At 39.4% G+C, this 14,885-nt stretch overlaps 1 protein-coding gene across 2 annotated transcripts; it reads right to left on the reverse strand.

Moving 5' to 3' along the window:
- Positions 1–2: 2 nt before the first annotated feature.
- On the reverse strand, positions 3–14,419 carry ahi1 (Abelson helper integration site 1). Of its 2 annotated transcripts, none has more exons than XM_038729117.1 (27): positions 14,339–14,419; positions 13,878–13,956; positions 13,169–13,287; positions 12,458–13,038; positions 12,262–12,350; positions 11,963–12,149; positions 11,421–11,613; positions 11,246–11,341; positions 10,979–11,164; positions 10,603–10,755; positions 9,589–9,721; positions 8,338–8,461; positions 7,558–7,787; positions 7,014–7,120; positions 6,686–6,804; positions 6,121–6,251; positions 5,893–6,033; positions 5,502–5,704; positions 5,366–5,411; positions 5,179–5,231; positions 3,570–3,687; positions 3,186–3,244; positions 2,991–3,056; positions 2,739–2,901; positions 2,586–2,653; positions 1,002–1,090; positions 3–835 (listed from the first exon to the last, which is right to left on the reverse strand). In XM_038729117.1, exons 2-27 carry the CDS (start codon positions 13,885–13,887, stop codon positions 655–657), a joined length of 3,645 nt encoding a protein of 1,214 aa, XP_038585045.1. In that variant the 5' UTR covers positions 13,888–13,956; positions 14,339–14,419; the 3' UTR covers positions 3–654. The 2 variants fall into 2 exon arrangements, with proteins under 2 accessions (XP_038585045.1, XP_038585047.1); XM_038729119.1 differs by lacking the exon at positions 14,339–14,419 and adding an exon at positions 14,066–14,282.
- Between the last annotated feature and the right edge of the window lie 466 nt (positions 14,420–14,885).

Genomic DNA, 14,885 nt, shown 5'->3' on the forward strand with positions numbered 1-14,885 from the left:
GATGTTTATCGTCCCGTTTATTGTTTTCTTATTAAGTTTATACAGTTAGGGCAAACCCAGAATGCTTTGTTACAATACCATTACATTATTCTATGCATCTTCAAAACTGACACTATAATATACAAAACACTTGCATACATCTTAATAAGTACACTATACTATATAAAAAAACTTCATTATCTTAGGCATACACTTTGGACAAACACCCTGCCCTGTACTCCTTCTACCCCAGACACACCTGGTGGAGATCTGAAGTCAACTGAGTGCACTTCTAGTTACAGCTGTGAATAAGTGGCATATATAAACTTTGTTAATCTCTATGAGGATAGTAAAACTGCAATATTACGGAAAAGTTTTTGATATCAGTAAAAATGTGCATGTCAATAAATATGTAAAACATACAGTACAAAAATAATTCCTGGAATTGTAAAATTTTTATGTGAAGGCAATTTTTTACTCAACAAATTTAAAATTTCATTGATCATTGATTCATCTATTAAGAACAATGCAGAATATGAACAGACTGTTCAAGTATAAAAAACAAAACATAAAAATTCAGTCTTTTATAGTTATTACAAAAATGTGTTTACGTAAAGAAAAAAAGAGAATAAAGATGAAAGCAATCAAGCTGAAAACAATCATATGTCCATACATTTATGTATCAGGCTCGAAGGCACCGTTAGTCCGGCCCGTAGGTCTCTTTGGGAGAGGTCTGTCTGTTGATCTGCCCCTCCTCCTAGTGTTGGTTGACTCCGAAGGATCTGCATCTGAAAATGTGGCTTGAGATGAAGGCGCAGGGACTCCTGACTTTTTCACCTTCTTTTTTCTTCTAGCTCTGTGGGAAAACCATAGTTCACAATCAGTATTCATTATTTCTAAATCAGAGTATAAAATGTCATTTAAAAACCTGTGTTGTCATGCTTTTCCTTAAGAAGAACAACATTTGGACCATGACCCTGTGAATTGTAGTAAGGAGGATTAAAGCAAAGTGAGCCACTTACCTGGCATCAGTCATCTCAGGCTCAGTGTCAGAAAGGTTCGGCTCTGAAAGAAACCTAAGTTCCCCAGAAGAACTAATTGCAGCAGACACCTTTAAAGGTAAAGAAGGAGAAAAAATAAAATGACAAACAGGGAAAGGACAGGAAAAGACATCGTACCATACAGATACCTTAAGACAGACCACAATTGTCATGCATTTTTTTATGTCCTAGAAGTATAAATTAAAGTGATTTTTATTTATTTACGCATTTTAGTATCTCACACACAAATATGGCCGAGTTTGTCACAATGACAGCTGTTTGGGACACGGTGAGCAAGTACGTTTTTTTTTTACATTATGAACATTTTCTTTCAGTTTTTGCAGGTGTTTGGTGAAAATAATGGCCACAAAAAGACAGAAATAATGGGATTCAAAGCCAATCAGGAGTCTTAAGCCAAAAGCTCTGTGATGCTGTACTGGGGCACAGCATTGCTTTGAGCTGAATGATAACATCAGCATGCTAACATTAGCCACGTTAGCCAATGCTAACATATCTACTTGTATTTTAAGCAAGTATAATATGAAGCATGTTCACCATCTTAGTTTAACATGTTAGCATGCTAAAATTTGCCAGTAAGCGTACATCTGAGAAGAAAAGAATTCAGGGAATAACATTTCACCCCAAGGTGGATGTCAAGGTCTGTTCCCAATGTCATGGCAATCCCATTCAACAGTTGTTGAGACAAAGCCACAAATATGAACCCCATGGAGGTGCTACATGAAGAGGATCACCATCACAAATCAGTCAGCTTCATCCTCATATACAAACTTTCGCAGCACTCTTTCTCATATTTGTTGTTGAGATTTTTACATTACATTTATTTATTTAGCTGACGCTTTAATCCAAACAAATGCTAATTATCACATGCCTCTGGAGCAACTAGGGGTTAAGTGTCTTGCTCAGGGACACATTGGTAGATGTGTCACAGTGGGGGATTGCCGGGTCTCTCACAACGAAGGCAAGCATCTTATCCACTGCACCATCACCACCCTTCTGATCAACCTCTAGAGCCACGCTGCTAGCATGGCTAAAAATACTGACACACTGCTATCTCGTTCACAATCGTTCATTTATTCTTGACACATGACAACGTTTCATCTGCAGATGGTCTTCCTCAGGTGAATTGAGGTAACACATGCATGCACAAAAGGTGCCCTGTGGAAAACCATTTTTAGTCACAACGTTATCACATCTACAGTATCGAATGTGGGAACAAGACAGGAGTATGTAGGTATTTTTTGTTGTTTAATTTCATTGCAGCTTACATGAATTCAAGTGGACCTACAGTCCTTCCAAAAAGGTGCCAATATCAAACTTATTGAAAGCCACTTGTCAGGCCTGTAGAGGGTGGGCAAAAGAAACACTGAGATGAAGTATCACTTTCAGCAGAAACAAGAGACACCATAGCCAAATAAGACCTGCATCTGGAGTGCAAGAAATGTATACCGCTGTTACAGCCACACCCTGTTTCACTCTTTAGACCATATTCATTACTGATTAAACACGATATGATTAAGATGCCACTGTATTATTCTGACTACTTACCCTGGTTGGTGTTGACCTCTCAACAGTCCCCTCAGGCAAGACTGTGTGTGCCTCTTCATTGAAATCTCCTACAATATAAAATAACTCAGCATCTTGTTTTTTTATATACATTATCCATCACGTGTCTAACACATGAGAATATAGTCCACTTACCCTGATCTGCCACATAAGAAGCAAGAAAATATCCCTGCTGCCCATTGGCCAGACGCCCAAACCACCAGTTCTCATTGTCTTTGTACAGCACTTGGATAACATCACCGCGGTGTATGGTCAGTTCATCAGATCGATTAGCTCTGTAGTCATAGAGCGAGACGACCTAGAAGAGGAATACAAAGTTGGAGAGATTGAATATGAGAGTGGAGTAGGTTGCAAGTGACTGAGCTCACAGCTGCAGTGGATACGTACTACTTGTTGAACAGGAGCAGAATCTCCTTCCACATGGATGCCTGCAGACATGTGGTCAGGAAGGGTCTGATGGAGAAAATTAAAATAATTTTAATCCTTTAGTTTCAGTTTCAGAGGACATCTGCTATTTGGCAGACCCAATTAGCAGTTAAGATTTTGTTGACAAACAAAAAAAAAGAAAAAGAACAGCCTTACCGACTGTAGCTTGAAAGAAGAAGATCCTTTCAGACGCTGGCCCACTGGACTGAACCCACCTGAAATGACAAAAAAAACAACAAAGAGCTAGATAAATATTTTATCTTGTCCTATAACACAATCAAGTGACTTGTGTTGACAGAGATTACATACAGACACAAGTGAAAATCACAAGAAGCCCATCTTTCTCCCTGTGTATGGTGTACATGCTTCAAGAGACTCTAAACCACAATGCCTGAATCATTTGGTCTTGGTCACCCCATGCTATACTTTTTGCAGCTATAATCTTAGAAACTATCTGACCTCACATGTCACAGAGCTACAGAAATGCCGGTCATTAGTTAAAGACACATTACAGTGTGATTATCTGTACAAGCCACTCACGGTTTTGGGTGCTCAGAGCTGCCTGGGGGATAAGCTGCTCCGCGAGAGAACCAGACAGCTGCAGCTTGGAGTGTGGCGACAGGAGAGACGGAGGAGGTAACGAAGCATTTAATCCCATCTGGGGAAAAACATTGGACTTTGTTGCATTACATATTATTTCTAAATAGCAGTATTATTCATTTAACCCCTGCAATTATTTTTAGTAGCACTACTTTCTATTTCATGTAGACCTGCTCAGGTCTCCTAATGCAAATTTAAGGTCTAGATGAGACTAAAACTTTAAAGTGTCCTATGACATCAAATACAAAACATGATGGCAGCCAGTAGGATAACATGGATAACAAACAGCCTAGGGGGGATACAATGCACTTCTGTAATGCTGTGCTAACCAAGAATTGAGTTTATCGTTAAAACACACTAATAACTATTTTGGTGGTGTTTCCTTCCTCAGCACTTGAGAGGAAACCAAAGAACAAACTGGCTCAGACAGAGATTACAAAGAACAAAAGCAATGTTGGCATAAAGGGCTTGACAGGTTACATCATCATCTATGACCTGAATAAAGACCAAGTAAACACAGGTGTGTTTAAAGTTACAGTGTGTATGAATTGAGACTACTCTCCACCTGTCGAATTCTTAGTCCAAAAACATAGGAGGCAGCATATCACATATCAAGTCATAACTGCTGCTAACTGCCATTAGCTAGTAAGCTCACTTAGCCATGCAGCTAGCTTGGCAGTCCTATTAGCTGACTAAAATGGGCACCAGAACTGTAGGAGGGCAAGCCGGCAACAGAACCGGGCTCAGCAGTCTCCTAGTGATCACGACCGGAACTGTAGCCCGAACACAGCCTCTCAGACCAACGGAGGCCCCTTTGATGATGGCGGAAAACAGTATCAAGGTAATTTAAAGTGGCTACAAGCAGGACTCTGAATCCAGGGAGGACATGTACAAGGCGGGGACAGGAGAGGAGGGAGGTCAGGCATCAGAGAGGCAGCGACAGCATGTAGAGCCAGAATATTTTCACCTCTAACTCAGTTAATTACATTTTAATTTTGTCTAAACCAGAGCTGGTGATTGTTGGAACAGCGGAAAGACAAACAAAGACAGTTTTGGTGAGTTTTATTTTGTTGTCTGTCGAGTCTTTCATTGAATGAAGTGTGTTTTACGATGAGTTAAGAAGGCAATTACTGTGGTTCATATGTGTGGTTGTATTTTTCTTTTTGACGAGGAAAATAGTGTCGAAGAATAAGTCCTTTCTTGACGTTATGTTCATTTTTGGACTAAAAAAGCTAAGAGTGCTTGTGTAACGTAGTGAACTCACTGTTCACACACATCTCCCAGCTGAAACTACAGGGGGAAGCTTGAGCTATAAAATTACTATTGGCTCTTGAGGTATAAAGTGGTATTACAAGACACGACAGGCCACGGCTAACTGGTTAGCATAACTTCAGTAGATGTCTCTGCAACATAATATATAGATGTCTTTTACATAACATCATAACTATTACTTCTTCACATTCTGTTGATAATGTTAGTTTTGTTTTTTTGAATGTTCAGGCCATATCTTACACATTGCACCTTTAAGGAGTACTGATCAAAAACTCACTGTGCCAGAATCTGAAGTCAAGCTCCTCCCTGTGTGAGTAATGCCCATTTTTTCTGCAAACCAAACACACAAAAGACTGAGTATTTTCCATGTAAATACAAAGAAAGGTTAATCTATATGTAATGCAGCACACTATGTTCATGATATAAAACAATACAACAGTTCAAATCTAAAACATGTATAGTACCTTGCTCATAAATGTATCCAGAAGTTGAAGACCTCTGATGTGGTTCCTAAAATGGTTTGAAAGGGTGAATTTCAGTGTCAATTGATTTTTTACAAATTTACAATTTATTTCAAAGTAATAGAGGATGAGTATTTACAAGTACGGATTTCAGTTGCTCCTTAACACACTGCATTTTCAGTGCAAGTCTTGTTGCTTGGGCAAACTGATCCATGGCTGAAGCAGTAGATGTGTCCTGTAATGCTGTGGGGTCAGGGGTGTTTCTCAAGGTTCTGGTGTTTGCAGAAACTGATCTGCTCACAGTTGACACTGCTTTTATGTTGTGCGCTTCCAGCTGGGAAACTGTGTGATACAGCATGACATAGTCTTAGCTCAGTTTGTATTTTAATGCCTGTAATGTATCAACTGACTCAAATAGCTGCCCAGCTGGCTGAAATAACATTCAGATCTGAAAAAACAGGGAGCACAGTCGATGAGAGATTTGGGGGCTGGAACTACAGAAAAAACACTTATCAGGTGTTTTCACAAACCTTTGCGATCAAACAGGTACACATGGACAGGCTGGCTCTGTCCGAAGGCACAGAAAGCAACCATGTTTTCGTGAGGGTGGAAAGACACGCAATGGAGAGCAGTGGGGTAACAAAGCTCAGAGTAGACTGCAACCTGGTCACCTGGGGAGACAAAAAAGCTGACAGGTGGAGCCACTATGCAGAATACTGTCAAAGCTCTTATTACAGAAAAAAAAACATAATTCTCACCTGTGTCTGTATTCCAGACATATGCCATCCCATCCTCGCTACCAGAGAAAATGAAGTTTCCACATGGTGTGAAAGTACTATAGATCCTCTCTCTGTAGTTTGTGGCTCCAGTATACTTTTTTACAGCCAGGCTGAAAGGGGCAGAAACAGCATTGAAAAGATAAGTTTGAACAAACAAACAAACAAAAAAAAAAATATATATATATATACACACACACACACACACACACACACACACCATTTGCTCCTGCAATGCCCCAGTTGTCATTAAAGTCATTACAATAATTTAAAAGTCCTATCTGTAAAAATCACAAAAAGAACACCGATGCTGTGCTTTGGTGGGATATGAGGTTTGGAGCGATGCTTAAGTGAAACGTCATCTTATTTTGTCAGTATTTTAGTTATGAATGGTGACATCATGTGGTTCCACCAGCTGGTTAATTGCACTGGGTAATTGAAGTGGCTAAATAGCAAACCACAAAATCAGCAGCGACAACCAAAAAGCAGAACACAGGTCACTGTTTTCCTGTAATTTGTTTTTTAAGTTTTATTAAGTCTTATTTACATTCTCAAGTCCATCATCCTCAGGACACTGTCTTTGGCATGGATAAGCAGGCACCGCCCATTTGGATGGAGCTGCAGCATGTTGATGGGGACACCACGGAGGTCACTCTCCTCAATTTTCTGCCAAGAGAAAACATAAAGAATTTTACTTTTCTTTCAAATTTAATGTCTACTGCACAAGCAAAAGCCTTTCATTGTGTAGTAGAGTATTATTGTTAATTATTTGGTTAATTATTAGACCACTATCAGACAAAAGTAGTGTACAAAAGTGAAGTATACTGTATGATATGCACATGTATTTAAAACCATCTAAATATCTTCTGTTGTACCTTTTCTGTGCACCAGCGGTGACATGACTGACGCTGCTTGCTGTCATTCACTGAAGTTTTCCAGACAATGATTAAGCCTGTATTGTCTGCAGAGAACATTCTCCTTCCTAATTAAAACAAACAAAACAAAAGGGACATCAGAGAAATGCAGAAGTACAATATTCTTCATTACAAAAGAATCAAAGCCTCACATTTCATTAACAGAGCACCACAATTAGCTTTACAGTAGAAGGCAAGATAGTAAATACTAAATATATGTACCATTTCTATGGTATAAACAAAAATGTTTTAAATTTTATTTGTTCTCGGATGTAGATATGCCACTGCCAGTTTACTTTGGTTTATGCCTATGAATTTTATATACAATTCCAAACAAATTCCAACTTGGTGGCCAATAGACATAACAAAGAAAATAGTGAGTCAAATGTCATGCACAAAGGCTTGAATGATAGCAATTCTCTGGGAAATATTGAAGACAGGACATTATATAATATAAACCTATATACAAACACTTGTGCAAAGACATGACATCAAAACACAATACCTTCAGAGTCAAAACAAACTGTGTTGATGAAACTGTTGTGACCCTCAAACTCCTGCAGCAGCTGGCCATTCACATCATTGACATCAAGTCTCCACACTCGTACCAGAGAGTCATATCCCCCCGTCACTACCAGGTTCTGGGCTGTTGGGTGGTACTGAGCACAGTACACAAAGGATGGATGAGGGAGCACCTTATGGGCTGTTCCAAGAAGTCTCTCCACGTTCCACTCTCTGAGGGAGGAGAGCAAAAAACAAATTCATAACGCAAACACTATTTTATGCAAATGAAGTGTGTTCTTTAAATAATACTTTTGAGTCAGACAATCACCATTATAGCCAAAGACATGCTGTGTCACTGGTAACCAAAAGACAGGTGCATTTGACTTCATGCGGCGCTGTGCAGCGCTGACTTAACGTGATGCACGCTGGACTTAAAATAAGGCATGCTCGTTAGATATTGTTTCCGACTTTCGCCGGTGCTGCAAAACGTCACCAAAACCTTGTCGCCGAGTCCGGCTGCACCAAGCTGGAACCACACTTTTGCCTGGTCTGGATCATCAGTCATTGATCTCAGCTCTCAGTAAGCTCACGCAGGTAGAATGTGTCGGACATGACGCCGCCATTTTTAACACCCCTGCAGTCACCTGCAGCTCACGTCAAGTCGGCGAAAGTCAGCCGCCATCATCTCGCACCTACCACAAGGAGTACTTGCTCCCCCTAGAGGTGCTACAGAAGTGACAACCCCAACTGTTTCATTCACTATTAACCAACAGACACTTACCTGACAGTTCCATCAGAGGAAGCAGACAAAAGGCTCCGATCGTCTCTGGACCAGCAGAGATCATAGACTATTTTGAGATGGCCACTGAAGGCAGCCAAAACCTTGCCAGAGGGAATCTCATACACTGAAATAATAAATGAACAGGTTATTTTTCAACAATGTACGCTTGGAAGTTGTAGACTGATCTTTACTAAGTTGGTCTTTGTTAAGACCAGTTTTTATAATGGACGTTATGTTGCATTTTGCATCAACCAAACTTAAGCCGTGTCTTAAAGAGGTGGTATTATGCTTTTTAGCTTTTTCCCCTCTCCTTTATTGAGTTATATAACTTTTTTGTGCATGTAATAGGTTGGCAAAGTGAAAAAGCCCAAAGTCCACCCGAAAGCGAGTTCCCATCTCCCACAGAAAACTCTGCTCTGAACTGCCTGAAAACAGCTGTTTGTAGTCCAGCCGTTTCCCTTTTATCCCTGTGACATCACAGCGATGAAAGCCAAATGCACGTCATATAACGCTGGCCAAGCAGCTACTCCGAAACGCCCTCAAAAACCCCGGTGGAAAAACAGTGAGCTGCAGCACACACCTCTCCCTTCCAAACACTAGCTACCCTTCAGGCAGTCAATGGACAAAAAGTTGTTACTGTGATGTAGAGACAGAGCTCAGTTATAACTTTATGGATGAAAAATACTTTTACAGATAAATAAATCACCACTCTGAAACTCTTGCTCCAGTCTATGTTGCCAAGCTGGTCGGCAACATGTAGCCTACAGCTGAATCGGAGCTGTTATCCGGGCTTCTCGCTGACCCGCCCTTCTCTGCTTCTGATTGGCTATTACCGGCTTTTCGCTAACCCGCCCTTCTCTTCTTCTGTTTGGCTAGTAGTCCTTAACTAGGAACTGCACATGTGCAACTCCCAACAAAGATCATTTAAAGACAAGATGTATCACTCCAAAACTAAAACGAAGCCTTCAACACAGGGTGAAAAGAGGAGCTGCAGCAATGTTCAGTTTGAAAAAAATATATGGTGTTTTTTGAAAATGAAACCATGTTAATCTGTTCTGGTACAACCCCTAAATAGCATTTTGAACCTGAAAATTGGCATACCACCTCTTTAACTATGCCCGGTCTTAGTGATGCACATCCATCATCAGTAGAGCTGTTCATGACTACTGTGTATCAACAGCAAGTTAATTAGATGGCGATTTCTTGTGTGCATCAGCAGGGGGAGTTTTACACAGACGAGGTGTTGCTTACCGACAACAGGGAAAGAATCTCTGTCAGCACAAGCAGCGGCCAGTATTGTCCCAGCATGAGAGAACTGCACTGTGAAGCAGCCCATCTGACCACCACGGAATGACAGCATGGGCTTGTTAGGAATCCGACAGACCTTTTAACAGAAATACTCTGGTGAGGCTTGTGCAGTCAGCCATGTTTAAAGGAAATGGTCACATTGTTAAAACAATACTGACATGCAAATTATGTACAGTAAGGGTTATTGGTCGCTGTGATTGTTCGTCCTGTCCATACTGGGCGTAAAGACATCTCTTTCTAACACAATTTCAATGTAAGTGATGGGGTAAAAAATCCACACTCCCTATTTTGGGCAAAAATACATAAATGTAGCTGAAGATAATATGAGACTTCAATCTCAGTTCGACCAATCAAATGGGGATCATCCAAACTTACAGGGTTTTTGTAAGAAATTCCTTCTTTGTTTTTCCCCAGAAGGTGCTTCCTTGCTGAGCCACAGCAAAGGGACAGTAAACCCAAGAGGGAAATTTTTACAAAAGAAGACTACCTTTGTAAAACACCCACTTGAGTTGTGTAATTTGGGTTTGCTGAAGCCTGGTGTTAGCTTTAGCTGACCTTTAGAAGTAATTTTTAAATATAAGAAGCACTGTGGATTTTTGTCTCATCTCTTACATTCAAATTGCATGAAGAAGGGATCACTTTGCAGCTAGTAAGGAGGAATAATCACAGCCACAAAAACAGTTTAATGTACATATGAGTGCGTGAGCATTGTTGATTTTACCACATGCTATCCACTCAGTACTGATCAGAATCAGAATCTGAAGGAGCTTTATTGCCAAATAGTGTTTTACACATACAAGGAATTTGCTTTGGTGATAAGGTGCTACACGTAGACGAACATACAGTTGACATAAATAAATGTAGAAATATATAAATATGGAATAAACAAATGTAAGTTATATGAAATAATAAAATAATAAATAAAATAAATATTATTAAATAAATATTTCCACCAACCTGTCCAGGCAGCCGGCTCCATCTCAAGACTGGTGGCTTGCTGTCTAGAGGCTGAGTCAGGCTTCTCTTGGTGACCTCATTCTGCAGTTCACTGTAGGAGGTACTACCCCTCTCCTCCTGCAGTGCCATCATGGACCGAATACTGGGGTCAACCTGCAGAACATAAACCGTCTCAGCTACAACATATTACTGAATCCACTTGTGGCTGGATTACAACTTTACACTAGAATATGAGACAACATTATCTACAGTATACTAGTTTTAGGTAACATTTTCTTTGCTACATACCTATAGTAGAAATGCGAGACAGAAGTATTCATTATAAAAATAACCAAATAAATAATTAATAGCAGCTGTAAAGCAGCAAATAACTTACATGCTCAGGGAGTTTAATGCCTTTCACCGTAACATAAAGGGTGGAGGAATATTTGTGTCTGGGGGGCTTCTTCCACCACTCGACCACCTCAATTGTTTTAGATTGCCTCTTTGCACGAGATGGAGGGCAGAAGAGCTGCAGGCGAAGTTTACTGTCGATATTCAGCACACCGTTTGTGCCAACAAGCTAAAGGATACAGGGAAAATGGGTATTAAAAACACATTCGGACTGGTTTTTCTTTCTAAATGAACAGGTTAAATATAGTACCTTGAGGAACGCCCATGCAATCTTTCTGAATCCTCGCTCATGCTTGTTAACATCAACGTTGGCTCTTGCTTCTTCCATGGTGATGAAGTCCAGGATCTTTACAAAACATTTAAATAATAACAATTATAGGCAGCTGCATCGAATTGGCCAAATATGTCTATATGAAGTCTCTTACTTCAAAGAAGAGTATGACTCTGGGGCTTTCATCGTTTTGTTGAACAAAGTAACCAAAGCGTTCATTGAAGATGATCTGCTCCTGCCACTCAGGGATGACTGATTTCTTCTTCTTGAAGTCAAAAGGTTGAGTCATGATTGGGAGAATGTGGTCAACGTTATCTTGCTCATAAAATGAGGAGACTGGCCGATGGCTTTGAAAAACAAGAGAAAAACATTTAATTATCAGGCAAATACATAAAAATACTGAAACTGAAGCCATACAGTTAGGTGGTTTGTAGTATACTGTGTTCAATCAAAGGTTTTACCACCATCTACTCCCTTAAAATCAGACGTTAAAATAACTGTAGAGCATGCTTAGAATTCAACTAAAACACAAATAACTATGGTCTAAATGTTACAAGTTACAATTAAGTATCCAAAGAAAGAACGTACCAGGCAATAGAAACACAATTGTTACCAGATCAATACCAATGTGAAAACACAATTTAGCACTGAATTAAACTGCAGTGGTGTAGGTGTCTGAGATATGTCCAATCTCACCTGTGTTCTTTCTTCACGTACTGTCCAGTGACGTCATCTACAACATGGATCTTCACCATGGGGTGTGAGATCAGTAGGTCGGTCTTGAGGCGATCTGTTCTGTGGACGTACACTCCGAGCACAAGGCTGTCATCAAATGTTGGTTGCTGCGGTACTTCTGCCTCAGTTTCACTCTCTTCTTTGACAACTGAAAAATGGAAAATAAAAAAAATATAAACATAAAATTAAGCAACATCATGCATTGTACTGAATTATTAATGGAATTTTTATAAATGGTTTCCTGACAATTAACCACTTACCATGTTTTTTCTTCTTTTTCTTCTTCTTTCCCTTGGATTCTGTTTCATTTTCACCATCAGCATCCTGGTCAGCATCTTCATCTTGATGCCTAGAGGATCAGAAAGTATTAATTCTCACTTAAATGTGCTTCTAAAAACTGTAGCCTGTATTATTATTAATTAAAAAAAAAAAATACATATAAGTAGTTATACACACCCTACATCCAACTGTGTGATTACAGATTTCAGCTTTTTCTTTTTCTTCTTTCCAACATCATTATTTTGCGAAACATTTTGGGAGACAACACTCTCTTCCTCAGTCTTGATGTGGGTCTTTTTTAAAGTCCTCTCCTCTTCCTGAGCAATCTGCTGCTGGTAGTCATGCAGCAGCTTGTCTTCTGCATCTTCCACCTGACTCTCTGCCTTGGCCTCTGCAGCTCCTTTGCTTTTCACCTTCTTACTTTTTCGCTTTGGTTCCTTTCCATCGCCTACATCATCTGGCTCCAACGTGATTTCAGACCTGGAAGCATCCTCATCCTTCTGGATGTAACTTGTGGTGTCTTCAGGTGCAGGGAGGGAGGGAAGCTCCCTCTTACTTTTCCTCTTGTCTTTTGAGGCTTGAATCTCCTCTTGGTTTCTACTGTTGTTGATATTAACCTTTTCAGCTGTTTCCCTCTCTCTTCGTTTATTCTTGGTGTAGCGAGGGCTGCCCTGTTCGGGGTGATATGTGTTCTGAAGGATGGTCTCATCTTCTTCTGTATCCTTCTCAAGGTTGAGATTCTTTTTTAGGTTCTGAAGCTAATAGAAACAGGGAGAAGGGACAGCAAATATTTATGATAAATATTTCAACAGTACACTATCAGATCTTAAAGTTTGATGTGATGTTCTCCACCAATTAATGCAGAATTACACATATTAGAACACATACCACAATAGTCTCCTGTGTTTCAGTGTTTTTCTTCTTCACCTTTTTCTTCTCTGATTCAGTGTATCTCTTGAACACTTCATTAAATCTTTCCCGGGTCTTTGCCCGGTCTTCACTCTGACCTGTAAAAAAGGTTCCACTATCAATAATAGGCAAAGCTGATGTAGGCTGGCTACACTGATGTCAGTTAATAATTCAACTAGAAGTTGAATAGTTCAACTCCCCACTGTGACATGTCCACCAATGTGTCCCTGAGCAAGACACTTAACCCTTAGTTGCCCCAGAGATGTACAACCTCTGAAATAAATAGCAATTGTAAGTTGGTTTGGATAAAAGTGTCAGCAAAAAATAATTAAATGTAAAATGTAAATGTAATATGCAATCAATCAACAAATAGGAGATGATGTATTTTTAAAGAATAAACAACCCAACAGTGTATGAAATAGTTTAAATTAGCACCACCATGATCAGCTACAACATTAAAATTATGCATAGAAATCTAACTATTTTACATGGTGGAGTGCTGAAGATGAATTAAGGAGTCTCATAGCCTCATTTTGTTGATAATACTTTAATACTTTTAAAGGGGTCTTTATTTTTTGTACTATATACTGTATTTTACACTGTGGTATTACTACTTTAACTCATAAAGGATCCAAGTATTTCTTCTACCTGGTGTGTTTGTGTTGAGTTTGTACAGCAGGAAACTCACCTGCTGGCATTCTCAGGCACCGCAATATCTCTCATTCTGAGTGCAAAAGGAAAGTAATCCATGGAGGAAGGCTTTCATTCTAAAAATACAAAACAAGGATAACTTTAACGTTGCTAAACCAAATCTCTGCTGGGTTTAGCTTGGTGTTTCATACAAGTTGCAATGTAAATGAAAACACAGGAACAAACCCGCATCGTGTTTTATGTGATATCTGATAGCAGAGGCTACATCAATCTTAGGAAAAGCAACCTTTGTTAGAAGCTAACGTTAGCTACGTTAGATTTCCTGCTAAATGCTAACGTTAGCTAACCGAAGTGACATCGTTAACTTACTACGGGGTACAGCGAGATTTATTTTATTCAACAGACAGTCTGATCCTTAAAATAAATAAAATCCCACATAAAAGAACGTATTTTAAATGCGTGCACAGGAGTTAGCTACGGGTAACTGCGTATATCTACCCAGCTGTGATTGTTTTGTCCTCCAACTTCACCAACAACGCTGCGACGGTTTCCAAGTCAACCACATCAAGGATGAACGTGGGGGAGGAGCGTGGCGACCATGTTCGTGACGTACAGATAAAAACAACCAAACCCACCAATGAAATTTGAGGACAGAACAATCAAAATTACGTAACTATCTACGTAGCTCTAAAGCGTAACCATGAAAATAACAACCACAATCATTTCAAGATAGAAATTATTTTATTCCTTTGTTGTTTGTTGCATAGTACACCTTTGTTTTTTATTTATAGTTATGTCCTGTTCAGTTAATCTGTTATTGTATGTACTTTTGTTTTGGCTAAATATCTCTGTCCAATAAAGAAATTGGAGGAAACATGAAAATAACACTGTCATATAAAGAAGTATTGTTGTAGGCCTACATTCATGCCAATAAAGCTGATTTTTGAATTTGAATTTGAATTTAATTAAATTAAAGAAGTAAGAAAGTAACTGGAGTGTGTGTTTTCCAGTTTATGTGCTGTCCTCGATTACGTGAGGCAACTGC

The sequence above is a fragment of the Micropterus salmoides genome, unplaced genomic scaffold (assembly GCF_014851395.1).
Source record: "Micropterus salmoides isolate LMB-PRFRI ecotype aquatic unplaced genomic scaffold, ASM1485139v1 Ms_hic_scaffold_19, whole genome shotgun sequence".
NCBI lineage: Eukaryota > Metazoa > Chordata > Actinopteri > Centrarchiformes > Centrarchidae > Micropterus > Micropterus salmoides.

What these genes read in the sequence shown, in the direction of transcription:
- ahi1 (XM_038729117.1), bottom strand. An exon ending in AAACACAGGAGACTATTGTG is followed by an intron (nt 13,039 to 13,168) that starts GTATGTGTTCTA and finishes TGTTTCTATTAG; the next exon opens with CTTCAGAACCTAAAAAAGAA. An exon ending in AGATTCTTTCCCTGTTGTCG is followed by an intron (nt 8,462 to 9,588) that starts GTAAGCAACACC and finishes TTATTATTTCAG; the next exon opens with TGTATGAGATTCCCTCTGGC.